The sequence below is a fragment of the Chelonia mydas genome, chromosome 5 (assembly GCF_015237465.2).
Source record: "Chelonia mydas isolate rCheMyd1 chromosome 5, rCheMyd1.pri.v2, whole genome shotgun sequence".
Taxonomy (NCBI): Eukaryota; Metazoa; Chordata; order Testudines; family Cheloniidae; genus Chelonia; species Chelonia mydas.
This window is the reverse complement of record NC_051245.2, coordinates 47,279,614-47,306,682: the sequence shown is the minus strand read 5'-3', so window position 1 is coordinate 47,306,682 and position 27,069 is coordinate 47,279,614. Positions and strand designations below refer to the sequence as shown.

The 27,069-nt window shown below is 42.6% G+C and overlaps 2 protein-coding genes across 3 annotated transcripts in view; one reads left to right on the top strand and one right to left on the bottom strand.

The window, feature by feature from the left end:
• Nucleotides 1-2,188: 2,188 nt before the first annotated feature.
• Nucleotides 2,189-26,290, top strand: HEXB (hexosaminidase subunit beta). The gene is made up of 14 exons (XM_037903012.2): nt 2,189-2,714; nt 3,176-3,327; nt 4,745-4,810; nt 5,565-5,611; nt 5,935-6,045; nt 10,084-10,185; nt 12,990-13,119; nt 18,426-18,606; nt 19,878-19,964; nt 20,691-20,763; nt 21,979-22,153; nt 22,908-22,998; nt 23,819-23,923; nt 26,050-26,290. Exons 1-14 carry the CDS (start codon nt 2,440-2,442, stop codon nt 26,111-26,113), a joined length of 1,659 nt encoding a protein of 552 aa, XP_037758940.2. The 5' UTR covers nt 2,189-2,439; the 3' UTR covers nt 26,114-26,290.
• GFM2 (GTP dependent ribosome recycling factor mitochondrial 2) overlaps nt 6,425-27,069 on the bottom strand; it is a 52,888-nt gene continuing 32,243 nt past the window's right edge. The window contains exons 22-23 of one of the 2 annotated variants that reach the window (XR_005225978.2): nt 9,643-9,842; nt 6,425-7,110 (exon numbers count right to left, since the gene is read on the bottom strand). The gene's annotated coding sequence lies outside the window, so the exon portion shown is untranslated. The remainder of the gene's footprint in view (nt 7,111-9,642; nt 9,843-27,069) is intronic. The other variant, XR_005225979.2, reaches the window with a different exon arrangement.

Sequence of the window (27,069 nt, the reverse complement as noted above, 5' to 3'; positions counted from 1 at the left end):
GACACTATATGAATCCATGTGCTGCTTTCTGTGAGCTAGTCACAAAATGGCAGCATCACACCGGGCCTATCTAACTTCAGGATTTTGACTTGAAAGTCAGGCTTTTGACGATTTGCCAGGCCCTCAGGACAGCCTCTAAAAATATTGGGATTTTCAACAGCAAGCACCTGTGATGCAGGGACTTCTTCATGCCAACTGGCAGAGAACACAGGGATGCATCGGATTATACAGGGATTCCCTCAATCAGATATATGCATATTAGTTCACCAAAGGGTGGCATGTGAGGTCTTTTCCAAGATCCAGTAGCCCACTGGTCATCATAACCATTTAAAAATGTACGTACAGATAATATTTAAGTCGTTATGTAGCTATACTGGAAATAATGTTTTCAAAGCCTTGGCGTTAAGGAAGGTAAACAGGAGATGACTTGCCTTGAGCAGGTCTCTTTCAGGGAGGGGGCAATAGATGTTTATCTCCCTGGCTGGTAATTGTGTTTTGTCTGCTTCGCAATGTAGGTCTATTTTCATACTGACTAAACAAGAGACTGCAAAATCAACAAGACATTGTGAAATCCTCAAGAAAGGAATATGGGGTGGGGTGGCGGGGGAGGCAGGGTGATGTCTTGTTTACAAATGAAGACAAAGGAAGGGACTTGTTATCTAGAGAAGCAAAGGAACACATGGTTATCTTTTATGTAGGGGGCAAGCTGGCAAAATGCTTGTTCTCATGAATAAAGGATCACAGCCAGGCCTGGCTGAAAAATGCTAGAAGGACTTTGGGGTGAGCTTTGCTCTATAAGACACTAAAGTGTCTAGGTCCTAGAATGCAAGTTATGAATTTATTGTATATGTAATCACAGCTTTCCAATACTTCTACTTGCTCTCATTAGAATCTTTTTGTTAAATAATTTTTTGTTTATTTTCACTATAAACATCTAAGTGCTGTGCATCTAGCAGAATGGTGATCTGAGGTGGAACTGGGAAGCTGGTGTGTTCTGCTTCATTGGGAGCAGCGAATCTGTGAATACTGCATGAGTCCAGTGTAACAGGGGCTGGGCACTTTTGGGAGATGTTTGGAACGCTCTAGGGTTGGAGCGTGACTATCGCTAGCCTTCAGAGGGACAGTGGAGCCTGCGTTTGCTGAGAGGTGAATGTTTGTGTTGCCCGTGGTTCCTAGAGTCAGGGAGCTGGCCAGCACAGACAAGGCTTCCTCATGCTACGGGCAGGTGGTTGTGAGTATCCCATAACCCGGCTTTCCCCCAGCAAGTGCCACAGCACCACAATCATGAAAGTGACACCAAAGTGTGCTCACAGGGAGTAATGAGATGAGCCCTGACCCTTTATCACAGGACAGAAGTAACTCCAGCTGAAATCAAATGGGAGTCACCTCCACACTGGGGTAACCAGCTCCACCCACTTCTCCATTCACTTGGGGCAGGAGATATGGTTTTGTTAAAGTGTATTGGAGATCAGGGATTTTCCTTTAAATGGCAGAGAGAAACTGAACAGGGCAGGAGAGTCTACCCCCAGGAAAATCAGGCACTTCACTTTGCAAAGGGATGTATGTGTCACTCACACACAAACACAGCACCGGGACAGGTAGCACCCAGCAGCGAATCAGAGCAGGCACATATTGCTGAAGGGACGTCTGGTGCCCCAGGCCAGACATTGCCTGGAGCCCTGCGCTAGCAGCAGGCTAATAGCTGATGTAGGCCCAGTGCCCGCAGAGCTTTGGGGGAAGGAGGGAGCCGAAGAAGTGGGCAGCCATGCAAGGAACTCAGCGGGAGGGGATGGGGGCAGACGGAGCCTGCGAATGGCCCTTTGAACAGCCTCTTGGGGAAGCAGACATGCCAAACCCGTGGAAAAAAACACAGAAATTGGGCTTGTTTTTGGCTTAATTGGCTTGTGAGTTGTTTGTTGGCTAGTTTTTGGCTTTAGCTTGTTTGGCTTATAACTTGTTCCGGCTGCTGCTTCTTCTTTTGGATCAGCTCCTGGCAAGCAGGGGAGCGACCCAGGGGTACGCAGCGGGCCCACCACAGTCCCAGACTGCATGCCAGGGGATCTAGTCACATAGAGTGTTGGGATTCTCCGGGATTGGCTTGTTTTGAAAGGGGATTAGCTTGATTTGGGGGTTATTGTGAAAGTCACGGTGCTTATTTACCCCTGAAAGTTGGCAACTGTGCAGGGACGTCAGGGCCCAGGGCACGCCAGGGGAGCAGCAGGAGGGAGGGGCCAGGCCAGCGCTAGGGAAAGAGCCAGCGCCCTGGCCTTGGCCCCAGCGCCTCCCCGGGCCGAAGCCCGGCCGCCAGCACCGCTGGCTGCAGGTACAGAGGGAGCCGGGCTGCGCCTCGCTGCCTCGTGACAGGTCGGAGGCGGAGCTCGGGGATCATTTGATTCGGTCCCGCCCGTGCAGCTCATCACGCAGGGACAGCGCCAAGCCATGGAGCCAGCCCGGCTGTTCCTGGGGCTCCTGTGCGCCTCCGCGGCGCTGGCCGCCTCCAGCCTCCACCAGCGCGCCCCGCCGCCCGAGCCCCTGCTGCTGGAGGAGGAGCCGGAGCTGGGCGAGTCCCCCTCCGGCTCCCTCTGGCCTCTGCCCCGCTCGCTCCGCATCCTCCCGCGCCAGCTCCAGCTGGCCCCGGCCCGCTTCGAGCTGGTGCACGGCCCGGGCTCCACGGCGGGGCCCGGCTGCGCCCTCCTGCAGGACGCCTTCCGCAGGTGAGGAGGGGCCCGGCCGGCACCCGCAGTCCGAGCTGGGGAGGGGGCGGAGCGGGGGCTCGTGCTGCGCCCTGCATGGCCCGGCCGGGGCTGGGGGCGCGCGCTCCTGCAGCTCACTGTTGCTGTGGGGTGGAAAGCAGAGCGACTGATGGGGCAAGCGCAGATCAACCTGCCAGTGGCCAAACGGCCGCCGAAAGCGACTTCCTTCCTCCTAGATGCAAGCAAAGCAAAACGGAGAGAAGGGGCATCTGCACTTTGAGCCTCTCCAGACTGTCCCTCGCCTGATTGTTTTTATAGGATCGCGGCTAACTGGGGGTGGGAATTAGCCTGACACTTCTGTGCCCTGGTTCCCTGTACAAAATTTCCCCAGCTCCATTGCGTTGGTCCTGGGCACTGAGGGTGGGACAGAGAGGCCACTACTCACTTCAGAGCTTCCTTCCCTGGCTTTGCTTCTTGTGCAGATATTACGAGTACATCTTTGGTTATTCCAAATGGCAAAATCAGGGTCAAAGACAGGTTCCTGCCGGAACAGAGTTATTGCAGCTTCAAGTCATAATTGGTTCCAAAGACTCTGAGTGTGACAATTATCCCAGCATCACCTCGAATGAGGCCTGTGAGTATCTGACCTAGTCTGAATTGTGTCTAGTTGGGGGAGGAAGGAAAAGTCCATTGGAATCATACACTTCAGTTTTCTGTAGGTCAGCTTTTTTTCCTTCCACAGCTATAAGAGCCATTCACAATTTCCTCACTAGTACTTGTTTTCCAAGCACACACATCATCTGAATGTAATAGTCAGCAGCATATTTAAAGGTTTATTACAAATGAATCGAACAATAGGCTCACTCAAGCTGTTAAAAGACCTTGAAAACCTCTCACAGTTGTAGCAGCCTGACACTGATGGTTTTATAGCTCTGATGAGTTTTTTTTACTTATTCTTACTAGATAAGTTGGTCAGTGACTTCTTCAGTTCACATCCCAGGTAAACGGGTTAAATGGTGGAACTCTTAGACCTTGTCTACGCTTGCCCACGCCTGTGGCGGCACATAGGGTACACAAAGCTATGTGCTGCAGTGAAAGGCAGGCTGTGTCCACGGTCACTGGGAAATGCTCTGGCAGTGGGGAAAAGCTCTGATAGTTGGAGCCTTTACCCGCTGTCTCCCCCTGCCGGAGCCTTTTATCCCTTGTACAGTCTTTCACTATGGCGGGGAAAGGCTCCAGCAGTATGGAGGCAGCAGGATGCTACCCTGCTAAAAATAGCCGCGTAGACATGGGAGGCACTGCTTTGGTGCACAGAGAGCTGTGTAGGGTATATGCCCTGGGGTTCAGATGTGTAGGGTACTCTGCTCGCCTAAGCAGTGCCTCACTGTCTACCCTGTTGTTTATACCTTTGCTAGCTGGGTGTACGGTGTCTGTATTGTACATGCTGCCCAAGTGTAGATCTACCGCTAATAATAATTGTGATAGATCCTGTAGTAACTGACACTTCCCCATATCTAATTCTGCAGGACAAGATTTAGAAATATTCAGGACTTAAACATCTGTTCAAATTCTGGAAGGTGGGGGAGGGATGGTTTTACAACTTCTTACTTACAGATCTACTTCCTTCTTGAAATCACTTCATATGCAGTTGTGGTAACCTTTCTTAGCATAAACACTGCAGTGTTTAAATCTCAAGAAATATAGGAAGTATTTACTGCAATAACTTTCTTATTGCAACATTGTACATCTGCTTACTTTCCTTCCATTGGGTGAAACTTGTCCTTTTCAGTAACAAAATGAATTTTCATTATTAATAAATATACGTGTGCAAAAGAACATACACTAACGCAAAGTTGTAATAGTACATCACCACCACTTAAAAGCAGTGGAAGTCAGAGTTAAAAGTTGTTATAAAGAAAGGTTAGGATTTGTAGAGTCCTATTCTAGCACTATGTCTGTTACAGTCATTATTATCTTTTTGTTTAAAGTTAACTAATCCCCATTTTATCTTGTTGAGGCAATAACTTGTATTTTGTCCATTTCCATCAAAGATCAGTTAAGCGTAACAGAACCTGTGGCAGTACTGAAGGCAGAAAAGGTCTGGGGTGCATTAAGAGGTAAATTAACATTTTATATGCTGCTCTCTAAGGGTTTCAGTACCTCAGAGTGAAGTATTTTGCTCCTGTTTGTATAATAAAAGCAAATACATGACAAGAAAACCATAGAACTACTAAAAGTGTATTCTGAATTGTATTTAGTAAACGAATGTCTTTGAGTGAAAACACCTATCAAGATTTTATCATACTGTTTAAGGTTCTGTTTTCCTATAACTTGTGGAAGAAGGATGTTGTCCAAATCCTTCTTAAACTTGAAACTGAAAACGAATGTTCACACTGAATCTGGAATTTCTTCCATTGTGTAACTTTTCTTTGCTAATATTTGAAAATAGAATTGGACTTGTCAGTATCTTGGAATTTTCTGGCTCATAAGCACAAGCTTAGTGAAATCCTCCTTTATTTTCTGGAGGGCTGTATGTATGTAAAGGTTTCCATTCCTTTACAAGGTTAATTTGGTGCAGTGGAGAAGTCTTAGTACACTTAAATTTAATATACATAGAATAGTGGAGAGACGTTTACCTTATCTTCAGGATTAACAGTTTCCTCTTCCCAATTAACGTAACTAAAGTTGGGTCTTGGAAGGAACTGAGATGCAGTGTACAGTGGAGAGGAGAACGTATCTCAAAGGATACCTGAAACATGCTTTTTAGCTACGTAAACTACAATAACTGGTGATGCTCCCATGTTTGACTGTTTTAGTGACATAAGTATTTGGATTGTTCTCCACAAACCTCAATCTCTTTGATTCTTCTAGGTTTGGAAACCTTCAGTCAGTTGGTCTATGAAGATGACTACGGGAGTGTGAGTATAGCTGTTAACTAAAAACCTGTTCTTGGTAGCAAAAGGCCCACATGCTGCTATTGCTAAGAGACACTACTACAGATCTTCTCGACTAGAGGCTGCATTGATGATCCTCCCCATGATGTCTTGTCTTCCTAAATGGGCCTCTGAAGCTAGTTAATATAGACTTTTCACTTGATGTATGGTTAACTTAAAACTTTAGAGGTATTATCTATTTGAGCTATATTTCTGTACACTGCACTATAGCTGAACTTAATGGTACATTTATGAGAATCTGTTATAAAATAACATCTTTTTAATTCTTCAAATCCTGTTTGTAATAGTTCCTTATCAATGAATCAGAAATCACTGACTACCCAAGATTTGCTCACAGAGGAATCTTACTTGATACATCAAGACACTTTCTACCCCTCAAAAGCATTCTTACAAACCTGGTAAGTTGGCATTTTGTGATAATCAGTGGTTTTTTCTCAAATGTCTGCTCAGTTCTTGTCATATACCTTATCTTGACAAACTTCACTAAATCTGTCACTGTAAAACAATAACTTTATAAAATAATCACAGGTGGCTAATTGTTAAGAAAGCAATTAGTCCTAGAAACCTGGAGACATTAACAAATGCTTATTTCAATTGCTAGGCAACTTGGAATTGCCTAGGACTGTCTAAAACTATCTTGGTCTAGTTTCCTCTCTGTCTGGACATACAGCATGCTTTAACTTGTAAATTTCAATCTAAAGAGAAACTGATGGGGTGTTCTGACTGATGGAAATGCTCTAGATTTAGAACAGAGGGACTAACATCACTTGGCACAAATATTCTTCATAACTTTATTTAAATACAAATGGCTATGCTAACGGACCAGAACGCTGAAATGTTTGGGGGAGCATAACTTCTTCAGTATCTACATGCATACAAAGGTAAAGACATATTCAAAAACAACTATTTAAAAAATGAACAGGAGCAGCAAAAGTTCTCTCTTACCATGTAGTAGTATCAAACAAGTTGAATTTCCTCAGTGGTAGATGGGATAATGTATAGCCCTTAACTGTTTAAGGGAGTGGGCAAATGAGCCCTTATTGAATTAATATCCATAATTTAGACCATCTCTTCAGGGCTATGGGAATAGAGCTATTGGAGGGGCAGTGTGGTTTGGTGGCTTGAATAAGTGGACTTGAAACAGGGAAATCTGGGTTCTGTTGTATACTGATTTATTACGAGACCCTGAACAAATCTCAGTCTCTTCCTCCACTTCTTCCAACTGAAAGGGGAGATACTTGCCGCCCTTTGTGAAGCACTCCTGAGGTTTTAGTGAGTTTCTTCTGTCCACATCTGCTATTTCCATCCTGGTTGCTTCCATTATCCCCATACAAAGAAGAGGACAGCTGCTGTAGGAGAAGCCCCCGAAGTCCTGGCGTCAGGTCCTCCTCTTTTGAGGAGTTGATTGATAGCCCTTACTTCCTAATCAAACAGAAAGTGACCTCTGCATCTACATCGTGATCCTACAAAGAAGAAATTGGCCGTGAGTTGAGGTGGGGAAAGAGATGAAAATGAAACAGACTAAATATTTTTAAAAGTTTCTGAAGTGGTTCACAAATGAAATGGGATTAAGGTGTAGAACCACATTTTAAGTGGTTTAATTACTGTTTTAAGTAATAGTGACAGGTAGCTTTCCCGTTTATTGTACTTTACAAAGTGCAACCCACTTCAATGTAGTTGTTTTAACACATTCAACAAGGGTTTTTATTAAAGTTAATCTTGATGCACTAACATTCTGGATCCTTCAGGAGATCTTGTAATCTGATTTGCAAACACAAGTTCTTCACAGTGTTCAGAGAGAGCCATGGGGGCACAGCATTGAAGTTCATGGTTTCTGGCCTCCTAAAAACATTTTTCTCCCATCAAGCTGTCTCTTCTAACCACTAGCTGCACAACTGAGGAATGATGTGGATGCTCTTGACAACCTAGCTTTTCCAGATTGGGTGGTGTGTGTCTCTCTCCAGCCTATTGTATAGAGGCTGTGTCTACATGGCTCCTCTATTTGGACTGTGGGAATGTGAACTGCAGTATTCATTAAAGTGCTACACTGTAACTCCCTTGAGTGGACGCTGTAGGCACAAACTAAAACGTGTCTAGTATACATATCTTTTTAGTTTGCGCCTGCAGTATCCAATGGGGGCGTTACAGTGTTGCACTTTAATGCATACTGCAGTTCACACTCCCACAGTCCAAATGGTAGAGCTATGTAGACACATTTTAAGATTACTAGACTTTTTTCACTCTGACCTAATCTGAAGTTGAGCCTACCCTTTGAGGATAATGCATTTAAAGGAACAGCAGTGATGTTAAACCTATCTCGAAGATTTCAGGTTCACTTCTTCAAACTGATCGATGTTGCAGTGGAAAAGGGTATATTTGCCAATAACTATACTATAGCACATGCAACACTGGGTAATATATCAGAAGGGTAGCCATGTTAGTCTGGATCTGTAAAAGTCTGGATCTTAAAAGCGGCCAAGAGTCCTGTGGCACCTTATAGATAAACAGACGTATTGGAGCATAAGCTTTCGTGGGTGAATACCCACTTCGTCGTATTCACCCACGAAAGCTTATGCTCCAATACGTCTGTTAGTCTAGAAGGTGCCACAGGATTCTTTGCTGCTTTTACTGGGTTATATGGTTCCCCTCCACAGTCCTGCAATGTGGTTTATTTGGTAGAGGAAATATGTACCTACGATCATGTAGAGAAGCCTTTGAATAGGAGAATATATAACTTCCTCAATTCCTTATTGCCTTTTTTTGTTGCTTTTTTAAGACTGAATCATGTGCTTAAAGTCTTTTTCACTATTTACTGCAGTTTACCTGTAACAATTCTGATGCATTTAGATCTAAGTCAGCTGGTATGTCGACTCAGTGTGTGTTTGACCTCTAAAATGCTTATTTTTAGGATTCTGTTTGTGCCCAGCAAACCAGGTGTTTGTACACTCAGTAATTTATAGACTCATGCTGCATATTCTGCAGCATTTCCAGTGAAAATAATACTTCTTCTTCCTCTTTTCTCTGAAAGGGCTGACCTCTTAACATTCTAAGAAAGTTAGACAAATGTAAGTTGACTCTCTCTTAAGACTTACATTATTCTTAAAGCTTACCCACATATTTCTTGCTTTCCTAATGTTTTTTCTAAATGCACTAAGTTTGTAGCTGTAATACAGTGGTTCTCAAATGAGGGCTGCCGCTTGTTCAGGGAAAGCCCCTGGCGGGCTGGGCCGGTTTTACCTGCCGCGTCCGCAGGTTTGGCCGATTGCAGTTCCCACTGGCCGCGGTTTGCCGCTCCAGGCCAATGGGGGCTGCGGGAAGCAGCGCGGGCTGAGGGATGTGTTGGCTGCCCTTCCTGCAGCCCCCATTGGCCTGGAGCGGCGAACCGCGGCCAGTGGGAGCCGCAATCAGCCGAACCTGCGGACGTGGCAGGCAAACTAGCCCAGCCCGCCAGGGGTTTTCCCTGAACAAGCGGTGCCCCTAGTTTGAGAACCACTGCTCTAATACCCTCCCACCTTCTTGCTTTTTATGTCCTTTCTACTTGCTTTAAAACATGCATAACTTTCCTCTTATCTGTCTAGCTAAACTTCTGTTTGAATTCAGTACTAATCTTCCAGTAATGAATTATAGACAATTACCAGGTAAGTTAAAATATTTGTTCTATCATTAGTAAAGGTGGATAACGCAGTTTTGAGAGACTACAAACGGTGTAGGTCTTAACTTGGCTTGAGAGAGAACCTGGAGAAGAGATGGCAACGTTTTTTGTTTTTTTTTAATAATCCCCAAAGTGGGGAGCCCCATATATCACATCTAGTCTCAGTACTACACCTCCATATGGAGAACTTGTATTAATGTGGGAAATCTCAACTGTATCCAGTTCCCAGAATGTAAGTGTTGCTGCCAAATTAACTGTAAACATAAGGGGGAAAACCAATCCTGATGAGGAACCAATAGACAAAAATTCAGTTGCATGCAAAATAAAGTAGAGATGTAAAAACCTGTCGACTCTAGAATCCCTTGGCACACTGCTTGCATCTAAACACCTGGTATCTGGGGGGAAGCGGTGGTGATATAATGCTGGCTGACTATAGCACTGCATGAAGAACTAGCAGGATTTGGTGTGAAATTCAAACTCTTCAGTTTCTTAATTTGACAGCTGCTTTGCTACGAGCCAGTCAGCTAGAATCAGGTTGACTACCTGCAATGGATGGCGAGAGAGAGGAACAGTAGGAAAAACACCTAAAAGCATATACAAAATTCATTTAGGCTTCAAGAATGTGTGGCAGCGGAGGTGGTGAGGACACTTGCAATGCTCCATAAGGCACTACGGGATACTGCAGCTGAAACTAGAGCAGGACCAGTAGTAGCACCCTTCAAACAGTGATGCAGTGTCGGGGAAGCACTTAACTAAAATGTTAATCTTGCATTGTTCGTTACAGGATGCCATGGCTTTTAACAAGTTTAACATTCTCCACTGGCACATAGTAGATGACCATTCATTCCCTTACCAGAGCATCACTTTCCCCGAGTTGAGTGGCAAGGTGAGTCAAAAACATCAGTGGAATATTTGAATTTCTTGGCATGAAATCCTCTACAATAAAATATTTAGGTATCTGTCACATTTTGAAGTTCAACCCAGACCAGCGAGAGGTTGCATTTTTGCTTAATCTATAACCCTGAGTGCCTCAAAACACTCTGCTGCTGTAGCTCCCTGTTTGAACTCTTTCAGACACCATATAAGCATGCACTAAGTGTCTGTGTGTTAAGCAGCCCTGGTTCAGCAAATCTGACTCCAGCAGCCTGCTTGTTACACCACAGCCACACACTGGTCTTCTCCAGCCTTGGTTATTACTAGCCAAAGGACCCCCAACACACCCAAATTTCCCCCAAACCCTCTGCCCTGAAATGTCTAGCCCTCTTGTGGATCATTCAGAGCAGTAATAAGTAAGGCTACATTTTAGTCATGGGTATTTTTAGTAAAAGTCCTGGACAGGTCACGGGCAGTAAACAAAAATTCATGGCCCGTGACCTGTCCAGGACTTGTACTATATACCCCTAACTATTACTTGGCCCGGGTGCTCTGGGGTGGCCTGGGATGGGTTGGATTAAAGTAAAACAAGTTTATTAACAGAAAGAAAGAGGTTTTAAGTGAGCTCAAGTATAAGGGATAAAGTCAGAAATGGTTACAAACAAATAAAAGGGCAAACGCATCTTAAAGTTTGAATCTTAATCTAGCAAGATACAGTCTTTGTTCAAGATGGTTTTCTCTCATCCGTGGTTGTCTTTCCAACTTTTTGCTGGCTGGCCTGGTCAGGACCCATCACAGAGGTCAAATCACTTGGTTTCTTTGACTGAAAGTGAAGGATAACTTAGGGGTTCACTCCCCCTCTCTTTATAGTTCAGTGAACCTCTGAAATGTATTCTTCAGAAGGGTACAAAGGTGATTAGTTCCTGCTGAGTAAAGAAGCCATGAGGTCTGGAAAATAAGGCTCTGTGGTGGTTCCTCCCCTGCTTGTGGTTGCTACTGTGCAAATCCTCTCTTCCTGCTGCAGCCTCCAGTACAAATGAATAGCCCATTGAACTTGGGTCCCACCTGGTTTGGGATGTCAGCTACCTTCCTTTGTCTAGGAACTGACCTGCTTATCACCTTTATCTAGGCCCGGCTGTCTGTCTTACACATGTTCTAGTAACATAATGGGAATTCATAACTTAACCATACATGTGAACACACATGCATTTTACAACAATATTAATAAACAGCGTGGTGTTAGTTTTCATGTGATACCTTCCAAGGCATATTTTGTACAAATATTATTGCATTAGTGTGTAGAGTGAGAGTACAGGAGTGTGTCGGGTCACAGCATGTGAACAGTATAAGTGATACATCTAGCTTCTCAACTGGCCTTGAAAAGAGAAACATTGGTTCTTTGTCAGTGTTCTCTTAAATTCAGCAGGCATTTGCAACACCACAGGCTTAGCCCAGTAAATGAAGGTGGTCTTGCACCATATACAGTTTTCACCCTAGTTTCTGCAAGATGGGCATAAGCCTTGCCAATCGTGCATAATTCGCACATGCCAGTGGCTTCTCTGCAGTCTTCTATGATCCAACAAGCAGAGCCAATAGTGAGATCTTGTATGAACAGATTAATGTTCCAAAATATACGACAGAATATTCATAGCATACTCTTAAATGACACTTTAGTGTACATCATTATGCTGGTTAGTCACTAATTCACAGTGTGTCACCTTATCAGTAGTGAGGTTCTGCTCTACGCACAACACCACAAAAATTTGACCGAATTTAAGTTTTGTTGGATTACTCCGTTATTGGAATTCCATCCTGTTGAGCCTAAGAACAACAAATATATCTCACCAAATTCATGCTCTTCTATTAAAAGTTGTTTGACAGCTGCTGATCTTCATATCAAAAAATCCAGTGGCAGTGCTTGGGGTAGAGGTTTGAAGAACTTATTTAAAATCAAGGTGGGGATTCCATAGGGTGCACTTGAGTCAATTTTCCTGTTGCTGGCTACAGTCCGTCCTGCCTCTTTCCAGTCTGCAGGCTGTGGGAGGGAGAGCATCTTGCCTCAATGACCAGTTGCATTTTTGTCAATGTCTGTTTCTGCAATTGAGTCCCCATTTGGCTACAACTCTGAGGCTTAAGATCCTGTTTGATAGCCACGAAGGGTCATGTTGTTGTCCGTTGAGAATTCACTTTGTGACTAGCATGTGCTACACCAAGTCAATAGCTGGAGGAGGCAGTACGGTGCTCAAACTCAGCATCATAAAATGGACACCATAGTTTCAAATCAGGCAGCAGACGAAAACTGACAACCAAAGACATAGTAACTTCAAACTGACTCCACCTCTCAACTCAATCAGCCTTTTCCATTAATTTGGTCTTTCATGGGGCCAGCAAAAGGGCCCATAATGTTTCAGAACCAGTAAAGCTGGTATGACCAGGTGGATGTGGGGAGAAGTCTAATAAACAATTACTTTGCACTTTGTCAAACCCATGACTCTTACAGGAACTGGCTTGTTCAAATCAGACTTTTTTGTAACTGGAAATCAGTGACTGATTTCATTTATTAAGCAAGATCTAGGACAGAATAAATCTCTTCAAGTGCAGACCATTCATTCTTGTTGGATAAAAATGCAGTTCTCATAGGGCTGGACTGCCAGACTTATTGGACCATAATTATCCCTGGTGTAATTGCACATTATTTGTGACTTGCTTTCAATCTGAGCTGAAGGGATTGCAAAATTTCAATACTTTTTTTTTTTTTTTTTTGCAAGTTCCTTGTATACTTTATAAACATTCTCTTTAAATGTGAACATTTCACAGGGCTCTTATAACTATGATCACATCTATACTCCGACTGATGTCCGTCTGGTGATTGACTATGCTCGGTTAAGAGGCATTAGGGTTATCCCAGAGTTTGATAGCCCAGGACATACACAATCTTGGGGGAAAGGTAAGATCCATGTTTCTTTAACAAGGTTACAAAGGTTAATGCTTGTAATGAAGTGAGGCACAGAGTAATGTGACTATATGAATTACTACCCATGCTCAAAGCACATTATGAAGATTTTGAAAGGCTTTTCAGTGAGAGGTAGAAGAATGATAAAAGCCCTGAGAAGGATTCAGTGAAGATCATGACCTTAGTTTGAGAAACAAAAGTGACATTGGAAGCAATTGAAATCCTATGCTAGGTACATGCTGAGCTTTCATTGCAGAGTGGATATGCACAAGTGCGGGCATAGGAAAGCGCATAAATGCCGCTGTATTTATTTCATTATCTGAGTGTGTTAGAATTTTCGGGACTCTTCATGACATGTTCTAGTCCAGTTGCTGTTGGAATGATGGAGATGGGGATAGCTCAGTGGTTTGAGCATTGGCCTGCTAAACCCAGGGTTGTGAGTTCAATCCTTGAGGGGGCCATTTAGGGATCTGGGGCAAAAATTGGGGATTGGTCCTGCTTTGAACAGGGGGTTGGACTAGATGACCTCCTGAGGTCCCTTCCAACCCTGATATTCTATGATTCTGTGAGACAGGAAGTTGATTCAGCTTGTGGAATGCTATTACAGTGAGGAGTGGAGTCTCACTTTGTTGTTTGTTTGAACTTCTTATTAAGGCAGAGTTGCAATGGAATGTTAACCAACTACATCATATATTACTTATTCAGGATCAGGTTAATATGAAAAGAACTTGGCTAAAGATTCTAGCTTACTTGCTGGGGAGCCTTCCTTCTCTGACTACATTAAAATACACCACATTTCTAAATACCTGTCCTCTTTTTGCCACTTTGGTTGGGTATGTATTTGGTGTGAAAGCTTTTCTTTTACAAGGACAGTCTGTTTTACCATACTACAGTTCTATTGGAGGAGAAGTCAGATTTTTCCAATAACGCAATACTCTACCAAAGCATAGATGACCGCAACATAGGTCACTTGCAGAAGTTGGGGGTGGCAAACACCAGAGTAACACTTTTTAAAATAAAATACCAAACCCAATACTGTACAGGGCATTGAGATTATCTGGAATTGATGGAGGAGGCCATACCACTTGGCATCCCCATAGTGTCTATTTTATATAGGTTTTTATACTGCGATCATCACCAGAGCATCTGAACACCTTCCCGTAGTGCATTAAGCAACATGACTATGCATGTGTCATGTGTTGTTTATTCTCTTCTCCTCTCCCCAGAGGGAAAACTGTGGGGGGGGGGGGGGGAGGGGAAGAAGCGTCTTGTTTGGTAAGGTGGTTGCGTGGGCTGTGTGTTTGTTTTAAATATACCTGTTGCTGTGTGTTTATATTCGGGAAAGCAAGGTCAAAGAAAATGTGCCTTCCACTTGGAATGGAAAGTCGTGAAGTTTGTTATAGTCCTTAGTTCCTTGGGGAGTTCATTCCACAGTCTTAGCCCCTGGGGAGGTTCTGTCTCCTGCACAGACAAGTTTAATGGTCTTATTGAGTGTTTCATTGTGCCAGAGGAGCAAAGTTGTCAACCACGGTCTTTGTCCTGGATCTTTAAACAGTCGTTTAGGTATCTTGGACCCAGGCTCTGGAATGCTTTGAAGATAAGGACTGAGACACCCTGAACTCAATTAGAATTCTGTGGGAAACCAGTGTAGAAAGCGGAAGTCAGGTGTGATGTGCTCAGAGTAGCCTGCGTTGTCAAGGAGATGCACTGCAACATTTTGTACTAGGTGAAATTGAGAGCTGATGGTTTCATGCCCAGTTATAGCCTGGCATCGGAGGATTTCATGTTACTTTACAGAGTCTATTGAATGAAGTCTGTTCTTCCTCCTGCAATGTAGGGAAACAGGCTCCATTTTCAGGTGGGGAAATGAGACGTGCAGACACAGTGACTTGACCTAAATCACACAGGAATCTGGCAGCAAAGCTGGGATTAGGACAGAACTCCTGATTCTTAGGAGTGTGCTTCGGCCACAAGACTGTCCTTCGTTTCTTTGCGGCCATTGCTTATAAACAACCTGGCACTCTTCTTGGGGGTGGGGAGAGGGTAACTTTATTAAAATGTTAGAACCTGCATGTGCCCCCTGACAAGTACCCAGGAGTAAAGCTTTGGTGGGAAGCAGTTAGATGTGAAGCAGTAGGCGATCCATAATTAGGAGGAGAGAGGAATAAGACCAAGAACTGCATTTGCTAAAAAGCTTTTTCTAAATCCTTAGTCTGGGAATGGTAGGTGCTTTTTCTATAGACCTAACTGTGACAGGTCAGGGCAACTGCACCCATATTTTCCCTCAGTGGTCCAGCAAAGTCACCCGCTCTCCTGGCCATCACTCCCTTTGGTGGAGAGCTGTCTCTCACCCCGGTCAGAAGGGAGTCTCTCCAGGCTGCACATTACCCTGCCTTCGCTCTGTATGTCCCAGCATGGACAGTCAGTCTAAACACTCCAGATTGCTTTCTCTTCAGAGACTGATAGCTGAATGATTGCTACAGATATGTTACTATGCAACACTTCCTATGCAAGTCTACTTTATCTTAAGGTAAAAAGCATTCCAGAGAAAACATATCAAAACCAATAAAAGAAGCAGTGTGCAAGCTAACAAGCTTACCCGAGATCACCCCACTGTAGGATTACTTTATGGTTACAAGTTCATTACAGTTTCAGCTCAGAACAAGGTCCTATGAGGCCCCATTAGGCCAAGTCCTTCCAGTCTTCCCCAAGGATCGGGGCCCTTCATGGGCCAGAGGTCCTGCCTGTTTGCTGGACTGGGAAGAATGCTTTTCTCTAAAAGTCTCTCCTTTGTTAGTCTCTGGAGTACCCAGTTTGAACTACAATATGTATGTATCTCTGAGGGGGCTTCAAGAGATGATAGCAAAGGAAGTATATTAGCATCCCCCTCCCTCCTAGAATAGGTACATACAGTGCCACAACACATGCACACTTACAATTTTAATACAAGGTACCCCAAAGGTATTTAACCCTAATTCAAAAAGGGTTAGCTTAACTCACCAAAGCTTGCTTTAATTCCATTAGGTTTATTCAGGACATTATCAGTGTCACAATAACCAAGAATGATGGCTCTTGGACTGATCTGTGGATGACTGGTTGCCTACAGAGTACATTCAAATGGGCCACAGAACTGAGTCTGTCTTCAAACAGACCATTTCTGCTAGTTTTAGCTTGATCCAGGACTTAAGGAGCAGCAGCAAAGATACATTTGGGCAACTAGCCTTAAGCATACCTTTCTGTGCCCCAGATGATTATTTTGAGTCTGTTGAGTGGCTGTTTGATCAATTGTGATCAGATTTGCAGATGACACTACAGCTCTGGAGGAGTGACAGAAGGCCAGAACCCCAAACTGTAAAGTAACAGAGTGATTTAAAAATAGTGGGTGTACAGGCAACAAGAAGAAAGTTGGTATAAAAATCCTACCTTTAGGGAGAAGAAATAGGGAGGGTACAAAATAGATGTAAAAAGCAATGGCTATTTCATTATCTTGTCTTAATACTGACATTTTCTACATAATTTTGCATTGGTTTCTGCAAGGAAAGTGTTCTTAGAACGGGTAGGTGACAAGGACTCCTGTCCTAAATTAACGAGGAGTCCTTGTGGCACCTTAGAGACTAACCAATTTATTTGGGCATAAACTTTCATGGGCTAAAGCCCACTTCATCAGATGCATAGAGTGGAACATACAGCAGGGAGGTATAAATACACAGCATATGAAAAGATGGGAGTTGCCTTACCAAATCTGGGGTGGGGGGAGGGAAGTCAGTGCTAACGAGCCAATTCAATTAAGGTGGAAGTGGGCTATTCTCAACAGTTGGCAAGGAGGGGGAAATCACTTTTGTAGTGCTAATGATGCCAGTGTAGACAAGGTGGCCCACTTCAAACAGTTGACCAGAAGGTGTGAGTATCAGCAGGGGGAAATTAGTTTTTGTAGTGACCCATCCACTCCCAGTCTTTATTCAGGCCTAATTTGATGGTATCCAGTTTGCAAATTAATTCCAGTTCTGCAGTTTCTCGTTGGAGTCTGTTTTTGAAGTTTTTTTGTTGAAGAATTGCCACTTTTAAGTCTGTCATTGAGCGTCCAGGGAGACTGAAGTGTTCGCCTATTGGTTTTTGAATGTTACAATTCCTGATGTCAAATTTGTGTCCATTTATTCTTTTGCGTAGAGACTGTCTGGTTTGGCTAATGTACATGGCAGAGGGGCATTGCTGGCACATGATGGCATATATCACATTGGTAGATGTGCAGGTGAACGAGCCCCTGATGGTATGGCTTATGTGGTTAGGTCCAATGGTGGTGTCTCCCTTCAATAGATATATGGACAGAGTTGGCACCGGGGTTGGTTGCAGGGCTTGGTTCTTGGGTTAGTGTTTTTGTTGTGTGGTGTGTAGTTGCTGGTGAATATTTGCTTCTGGTTGGGGGTCTGTCTGTAAGCGAGGACAGGCCTGTCTCCCAAGGTCTGTGAGAGTGAGGGATGTCATTTAAGATCCTTGATGATGCGCTGGAGAGGTTTTAGTTGTGGGCTGTAGGTGACCGCTAGTTGCGTTCTGTTACTTTCTTTGTTGGGCCTGTCCTGTAGTAGGTGACTTCTGGGTACCCTTCTGGCTCTGTCAATCTGTTTCTTCACTTCACCATGTGGGTATTGTAGTTTTAAGAATGCTTGATAGAGATCCTGTATGTGTTTGTCTCTGTCTGAGGGATTGGAGCAAATGTGGTTGTATCTCAGAGCTTGGCTGTAGATAATGGATCATGTGGTGTGGTCTGGATGAAAGCTGGAGGCATGTAGGTAGGCATAGCGCTCAGTAGGTTTCCGGTATAGGGTGGTGTTTATGTGACCATCGCTTATTAGCACTGTAATGTCTAGGAAGTGGATCTCTTGTGTGGACTGGTCCACTCTGAGGTTGATGGTGGGCTGGAAATTGTGGAAATCCTGCTGGTTGAAATCCTACAGTGTTAATAAGAAATCTGCAAAAATGGTCTGAAGTGGATGCGGATACCCACGGATACAAAGCGGATTTGCAGGGCTCTACCCATCCAGGGATGCATCAGAATCCAGTTTTCCAGATGGTAGCCTGTTCTGTAAATATTTAGACATTAAATTGGACATCAGGAAGTCCTGAGTTCTAATCTTGACCCAAACTCCCTCTGGGGTCTTCATTTAACTCCCTCTTCTTTTGCCGATTACATAAAGTAGGAATAATACTTAAACCAGTTTTGGGCGTGCTAATATTTGTAAAGCATTTTGTCTAATAAAAGAACTAGAAGTTTTGCATATCCTCTTAATTGCTTCCTTTATTAGGTCAAAAAGACCTTCTCACACCATGTTTCAATGGAGAGCACCAGAGTGGTTCTTATGGACCTGTAAACCCCATTTTGAATACAACTTATCATTTCATGACTGACCTCTTCAAAGAAATTAGCAGTGTATTTCCTGATGCCTACATCCACTTGGGAGGAGATGAAGTGGACTTCACTTGTTGGTATGATGTGACCGTTCAAAGCATAGAGGCTGGTGCATCTAAAATGTACCTAAAGTCAGCAATTACAGCATTTGGTTCAGTGATGCATATGGAAAGTAATGTGGCTTTCCCTGTTTGACGTAAGGGTGGGGTCTCGTGACTTGAGGTTTCTTCTAATCATAGCTACATAACAAGATGCATTATAGGGAGAAGTGTTTGCAACTTCTAGGAAGTGAAGGGACTAGAGTGGGGCTAATTCTATCTAGCATGGATGTTTGTTGTTTAGATTAAAACATTCAAAGTAACATTAAAGATGCCTTTATAAAACTAATATGGCAAAAGGGAGCTACAGCCTTGCAGAAAAGTGGTATATGAAATAACTCATCTAATCCAAAAAATTGAATTCTTAATGCATTATGAAAACTGAAAAGCAGCCTCTTCTTAAATAAATGGACTTTTTTCTTTAAAAACCTGCCTTTCCTCCACCTGCCCAACTGGGTTTAAAAGGATAATAGTACAGATAGCTGTATGCTGTTAGTTTGCAGTTTAAGTTACTTTAAATGGTAGTGAGCACTGAATATTTTGGGGAGTCTATAAGTAGGAGTGACTATTACAGAACTTAGCTTCTGCAACCTGCCTTACAGGCATGGTTCCAGTGGAAGTATGTTGAAATCAAACAGTGTCTGAAATGTTTCAATTCTGACAAACTCCACTGAAATTTTTTCAACCAGCTCTACTAGAGTCTTCCTAGAATTGGGAACATGGAGTAGGGAAATTTCTGAAAATAAGTTAGACTGTACTAGTAATTTAACACTTCATACATACATACATACATATTTTAAAATATCAACATGATAAACTTAGGCCTGATCTAGAAAGGATTTAGATTTATCTACCTGCCTGCTGCCCCGCCCTGTTCCTTGGCAGCCCACCCCGCAGACTGCCTTGGAGAAGGGGACCCTAAGACTTCTGGACAGCCTGCCAGATGAATTGCCCCAGATCTGGGAATCCATGCCTTTTGGAGAACTTTTTCTGATTTGGAACAAAACTCAAAGTTCAAGTTTTGAATTACCAAAATTCTCTGTAAAAAGGAATTGCTTTTCTCTGTCTAGCCTTACACTCTGGGTTGTGACATTTGTCTTGCCTCATCTTGTGCACCTACAATGGGATATCAGTAGCGGTAACACATAGCGAGCAGTCTTGTGCTAAGTAAAACTCACATTACTGAAAACTGGGTTTGGGAATCTTTGTAAGGAATCAGAATTACACTGCTAATATTTTCCCCTCTTAAGGAAATCTAACCCTGACGTGACAGAGTTTATGATGCAGCAAGGATTTGGCATTGACTATGCTAAACTGGAATCTTACTATATTCAGAAGTAAGTAGTTTTTCACTTTTGCCAGCATATTTAATAAAACATTTTTTTCTTTCTGCCCCGTCCTTTGCCCCACCCTCAAAAAATTGTCAACCCTAAAAACACCTAGTTTGTTAGAGTGTATGTGTGATGGAGTGGGGGGGGGGGGGGGGCCTGAATTACAAGAACACCCATATTTTTCCTTTTCCAAGGTGGAGCATGAAACTTACAACTTTGTGGTGTAGTGCAGCATTAACATTCAGGTGCTTGCATGATCATGATAAGCATGCTCTAAATACGTACATTGTATATGTCTTGTCATTTAAATGCCTTAAACCAGAGTTGACTGTTTAAAATTTTGGTAGAAGGACTCAGGTGTGACCTTTGTCTCCCTTAACATTTTTGAGCTAACTTATTCCCTTAATTTTTTTTTTTTTAAACTAAAAACCCCACCCCTTTGTAGCAATGAATCTCTGGCTAACGTCACCAGTTTGCATTAATACTCGTGAATTTCCTGACAGTATGGCCACTTCCCTTTCATGTGATTCTTAGAGCTTGTGTAAGGTGGATGGGTGAAGGACAAGAAATGCAAAGATCAGGCTCTCTCTTAGGCCCTCCACAACACTGCACAGTGGGCTGAGAGCCTGTTACGGCATAAACATCACACAGGCTCAGTATTTCTGCGGTAAAATGAGGTGATCTAAGACCTGCCATTCTTAACTGTAATCCTATTTTATTTTAAAATTCTAGAATCTTGAATATAGTTTCCTCTGCTCACAAAGGATACATAGTCTGGCAGGAGGTATTTGATAAAGGAGTAAAGGTAAGATCTGACAACTGGACAAATCACTTAACACCACAGGACTGCAGTAGGCTTGTAAAATGCCTTGGTAAAACAAGTCTCTGAACCTGCAAAGGTTTAGCCATATGAGTAGTTCACTGACACCAATGGGGTTGTACAGGTGCTGAAACTTTACAGAATTGGAGCCTAACTTGATTCATAGTCAGAAAGGACCGTCATGATCATGTAGTCTGATCTCCTGCACATTGCAGGTCACAGAACCTCACCAACCCACTCCTGCTATAGACCCCTAACCACTGGCTGAGTTACTGGGAAGTCCTCAAATCATGATTTAAAGACTTCAAGTTACACAGAATCCACCATTTACGCTAGTATAACCTGCTGGTGACTCATGCCCCAGGCTGCAGAGGAAGGAGAAAAACTCCCAGGTTCTCTGCCAATGTGATCCAGCAAAAAATTCCTTCCTGACCCCAAATATAGAGATCAGTTAGACCCTGACCCTTCAGTCAGACACCTGGGAAAGAATTCTCTATAGTAACTTGGAGCCCTCCCCATCTAGCGTCCCATCACCAGCCATTGGAGATATTTGCTACTAGCGGTTGCGGATCGGCCACACGCTATTGTAGGCAATTTCATCAGACCATCCCCTCCATAAACCTATCAAGCTCAGTCTTGAAGCCAGTTAGGATTTTTGCCCCCCACTGCTCCCCAGAGTTAAAATGCTAGAACAGGAACTTTACCAAGCTTCTTTCGACAGCACTTGATTTGAAAATGATAGTCCTAAGGACTTCAGAACTTCTTGGTAGGGGTGGGAAAGTCCAAAGAGTAATCTGTTTGTCCTGGGCTCTGTGATCTATAATTTTGTACTCTGAAACTGCATTGCAATAGTCTGATATCTGAACTGGGAGTTAAAGTTTACTAATAAGCTACTGGATGAAATAGAAAGAGCAACCCTAAGGCATTTACTTTTAAAAGAGATTGTAACAAAATGAAGTCTGGAACATATATTTTAAAAAAATCACATTGATATACCAAATCCAAGAACTTAATTTTAGAGAATACTCTCATTTCTGTAGAAAAAAACCCCAAGGAATGGAAATCTGACATCTTTGAAATACTGGTCCTACTAAAACAAACCCTTTGTTTGGAACTAGACTCAGGTATTCAGTGATTAAACTAATTGCAAAATCATGTGTAGCCATTTACTTATGTTAGTGTGTTTTCTTATTTTTCTAGCTAAAACCTGACACAATAGTTGAAGTGTGGATAGGGAGTTTGTATACTGTAGAACTAAGCCGTGTAACAGGAGCTGGGTTCACCACTATCCTGGCAGCCCCCTGGTACCTAGACTATATTAGTTATGGACAGGACTGGAAGAAATACTACAGCGTTGAACCACTCAACTTCATTGGTTTGTTAAACTGTTTTTAAATTACTCATTTCTATTTGGATAACTGCTTGCATGTGGCTCTTCTGCGTGCATGAATCTCTTATGAAAATCCCTTGGCTACACCAGATATGTCTACACAGTGTTTCGGAGCCTGCAGGAGCAATCCTCCCAGCCTGGGTCAATAGACTTGGGCTACAGACACTGCCACTCCAAAAATAGCTGTACAGACAGCACTTTGAAGTTGTGGCTTGGGGGAGGAAGTGTCCAGGTGGCTCTTTCTCTGGGTCACTAATACAATATAAAAATATGCAGTTATTTGCATTATGTTCTTACATCCCCCAACTAATACAAAATTCATCACAAGAGAACCACAATAATGGCCAAATAATTAGGGGTTGTTTTTTTTTTTTTTTTAAGGGCAACTGCTTTTCATAGTTGCAGTCTTCACATCCATACACCTACCCTTTTTACGTAATCAAAATATTTACTGGTATTTGAGTGCACTTCATGATACATAATGATTCAATATGGCTTCAGAAACTTAACTAACATGTAAGACTTCATTTAGTTCATGCTAAACTTGTGATCCTACCCTAGACTGTGTTAAACGTCTAATGGCTGTTATATGTTTAAAACGTGCATGTTAGGGGGTTTGGGTTTGGGTTTTTTTTTTTTGGAAAATCTACATTCAGCTATCAAAGGTGAAGTTTATGCCTGTCAGCTGCACCTGGAGTGAACAGTTAATTTCCATGCTATTTTTGTGGTTTGAATACAGGATCTGAAAAGCAGAAAAAGCTGATGATAGGTGGAGAAGCCTGCCTTTGGGGAGAATTTGTGGATGCAACTAACCTCACACCAAGATTATGGTAGAGAACTTCTTGATCACTTTCAGATTTTTTGAAAAATGTTAACCGTCATGAGGATTGAATTAATCCCACAATCTACTTAGAATTTAAAGCCAGAAGGGTCCATTAGCTCTTCAAGTCTGATTTACATATAACAGGCCATTAAATTTCACTGTTGTCCATGTTGAGCCCAATAGTTAGAGCGCAACACAGCATTTGTCCTCAGACTAAATGGTTGTGTGCCACAGGCAGAGTAAGAAACACTGAGGAGCCATTAATCCCTGGGGATGGATTAGGTGAGATGCCCAGATGATCCTAGCAGGTGATCCATGCTGCAGAGGTAGTGAAAATCCCCCGAGTCCCTGCCAAGCTGACCTGGGAGAAAATTCCTTCTTGAGTCAGATGTGGCGATCAGTTTGACCATGAGCATGTGGACAGGACTCACCAGCTAAGCATCGAAGAAAGAGGATTCTCTGTACCACCTCAGAGCTCTGACTTACTCTGTCAGATGTCCTGTATCCAGCTGTGGCCAGTCCCTGATACTGGAGAGGAAGGCTAAAAACCCCAGCCTACATCTAGCCAATTGTGCATCAGGGGGAAAATTGCATCCTGATCTCTGCAGGTGGAGCAGCTGAAGCATGAGATTTGATTAATCATTGTCAGTGCAGAGCTGCAAGTGTTATGAGCATGTTGAAGGCATTGCAGAGCTTTGTAGCTTTCTTTGTTGCTAATATTTGTCAGTGTAAAAAAACTTTCCTCTGGGCTCAAGCCCCAGTATTAAATTCATTCTATTCTGGGAAATAGAATAAATTCTTAGACTGAATTGAATGTCTTTGTACAGGCCTCGAGCAAGTGCTGTTGGGGAGAGGCTCTGGAGCAGTGCAAATGTGACTAACATAAAGGATGCTTATAACAGACTAGTGAAGCATCGTTGTCGCATGCTCAGGTAAGATAGCAGGAATTAGAGTAACCCTCAGCTCCATGATTCATTAGAACTAATGAATTTCAATCCACTATCAAGTATGATTGTAAATTGCTTATTTGGAAACAATCCACTGTCTTGTTTTAATGCATTTATCTTGCTGTCTTCAATTCTAAGGTTTGCATGGAACAGTTACTTAACCAATAACTGTAGATCTCTCTACTTAGTGGTACCTCTGCATAGTCACACTTGTCAAATGCACTGAGTTTCAGGAGCTTTCTAGAAAAGCCATACCTATTGGGTCTGTACAAACTACTTCATGCTACCAAACACTCAGCCAGGGTCACAAACACGGAGGTCATGGGGTCTAAAGAGAAATCTCCCTGCTCTGAGGGTTCTAATTCAGGACAAATGTGTATGACAAAAATTTCTGGACATTTTCCTCTGAAAAGAATGCTCTAGTTTGTATAAAGTCCAAAACAGAACTGCTGAAAGATGATCAGTAGCTGCCTTATTTATCTACAAATCTAGGGATTGAAATGCACTGCACATTATTTCCAGGTATTTCTAAACCTTTTTATGGCTGATTCAGACTCTTTCTTACCTATCGAGGGACAGATAAACAACTATTACCTGCTGCTTATGATATGCAGCCACCACAGCCAATACGTAGCATAAAACTACAGTAGATTATCCAAATGGCAAGATTTGGAAATGATTGTCTCCACCACAAAAGTACATGTCCTTTCAGTAAGCTAGCCTAAATGCTGAAAGAGTGCCATTTTTTTAAAAGGTAAAGAGCCCCAACTAATCTCTCTCTCTGAGAGGACAGGGATAACAGAAGCTACAGCCAGCAGCTGGAACTTGATACCCCAAGGACAGTCTTCTGGACAAGTAGTACCATACATTAGGCCCAGTCTAAATGCGCTGTTGCACTAGCTTAACCCGAAGTCAATTAAACTCTTAACCTAGTGTAAACCCTTGTGTGGACACTTATTTGAACCTCACTTAAACAAATCAAGTTGAGGGGCTAGAGAAGGGTTTCCAGGTTAACTAAATGTTTTTAAACAGTTTTTAGTTAAATGAGGGCCTTTATGCCTTTCCTCCAAAGATCTACAGTGTCTCTCATTAATAATAAATCCCACCTTTGCTCTGAGCAGGGTCTTGTAAAGGGATGAGGGGGAAATGAACTGTATCTCCAACACTCAGCATAGCATGGCCGTAGATTGACTATTTTTCTTTATAACAAACATGCTCTAGGAGATAACAAATGCAGCAAAAAACCAGAGTTTGGAGAAACTTGTCATTTTTTAAGGCCGGGTGGATAAGGATGGAAACTTACCTGAACTTTTTATTTTCCAACCCCACCCCACTTAATTTAGATGCCAACAATATTGCACCATTGATCATTTTAGCAGAGATTATAAATACCACCACTTCCCATCCCCAAACTTTCTTCAAACCATACTGCATCCACATCTTATTTGCACAAATATTATTAAAGTATTATGTAGAAGTCAAGGATCTACTGCACCATCAAGTCTGATTTTAAGACCTCACTATTTCCTGCACAGGCTGCTACCCCAAAAACTAGAATAGCCTTAAAAGACTGAAGAGGAACTGAGTGGGAATGGAGTGAATCTGACAGACATTAATGCTATACTGGGACAGGGGTCTTGTGCATCAGATTATTTCAGCTGTACTATAAACTGGCCCGAAGTAAAATAACTAAAGCTACATATAAAGGCAAAATGTAGTCTATTTTTATGATTCTCCTGCATGCTGCTTGTTTTCAAATGGCAGCAAGGCTATGCTGAAGCTCCTCCAACGGTATAGAGCACCCTGTACTAAGATTTAGTATTCACTATAAGTTAGGCATTTGAGACCATTTTCTAATATGCCGGTATCTCTAGTTAGACCACAAACAGTAGCATACTTCATAAGCTAAGTGTGACTTTTAAAGCTCAGAATGGGGCCATCTTTTCATCCCCTCAGTAAGTCATCCATTATTTTATTGCCTTGACTGACAAGTTCTCTTACTGCTTGGGCCTAATTTGCTCTGTAAGCTAGCACTGTCTCATCTTACTATTTGTACTACTAATTCCTTATATATAAACGTGCATGGTATAAGACAATTTTTCTTTTAACAGACGTGGAATAGCAGCTGAACCCCTCTTTGTTGGGTATTGTGATCATGAAGCTAGAGGTCTGTAACTGCTGCAGCAAGATTTTACCGAATTACCTGAAGTGTCTTTGTGGGAAGTGAATTTACACATTCAGCACCTGAAATTTGCACTGAAAAAAAAAAAAATCTTGACAGTTTCATAGATGTTTTAAAACTATAAAAGTTGATACTAATGCAATAATAAATCACAGTAGATGTACAGAGAATCAAGGACTCATCTACTGAAATCTCTGTAGTTATGCTGTATATATGTAGCAGGTTTTATTCCTATTGAACATGTATAATTCCAAATGGCAGCTACCAGCACCTGACGTAGATATCGCCATCCATATAGCTGTCAACTGGAATTCTTCACTCTACAATCCTTGAGCATGACCATCACAATGAGATGACTGACAGACCACTCAACGTTGGGCAGTAGAGGACAACAGAACACTGTGCCTAGAGGCTCAGAGCTTACAGTAAACTAGCATTAAGTGGTAAAGGCAAGTTATTTATATAAATGTGTGACCATAAGGGATATGAACAGTACACTTTTGATAAAGCACTTAATCTGTTACAGCTGTATAAGTATTATGTTAGCAATACAAGCTTCCTCAAATGTACTCTGGATAGAGTATGAGGGGAAGAGGAAAGTAGTTCATTATCTGTATCTAATCAATCCTTAGTCTGCTACCTCAAATAACCCAGAGGTTGCAAAGAACTGGAATGAGACTAGACAATTTCAAGTAGACAAGTTCTGATCCCTAGTGACCCAGAGCTGACTGGCTATAGGATATACATTACCGTAAATCATTCATTTACTCTTGAGGGTCATAGATTCATATAAGCTGGACTTTGCACTTATACATAATGCTAGCAGCAGAAACAATTCTTTCTTTAAATAAGCGTAGTATTATTGGGCACAGATCTTTTGTGGAAAGATCCTGCACTTAACCAACATTTCCCCCTTTCCACGAAAGGTTTTTGTCGTATACAACATTCT

Bases quoted from the DNA above. Each gene is read 5' to 3' on its own strand.
- HEXB (XM_037903012.2), top strand. From the start codon at position 2,440: ATGGAGCCAGCCCGGCTGTTCCTGGGGCTCCTGTGCGCCTCCGCGGCG. The intron at 5,612-5,934 runs GTGAGTATAGCT...TGTTTGTAATAG, and splicing joins ATGAAGATGACTACGGGAGT to TTCCTTATCAATGAATCAGA. The intron at 18,607-19,877 runs GTATGATGTGAC...TCCCCTCTTAAG, and splicing joins GAAGTGGACTTCACTTGTTG to GAAATCTAACCCTGACGTGA.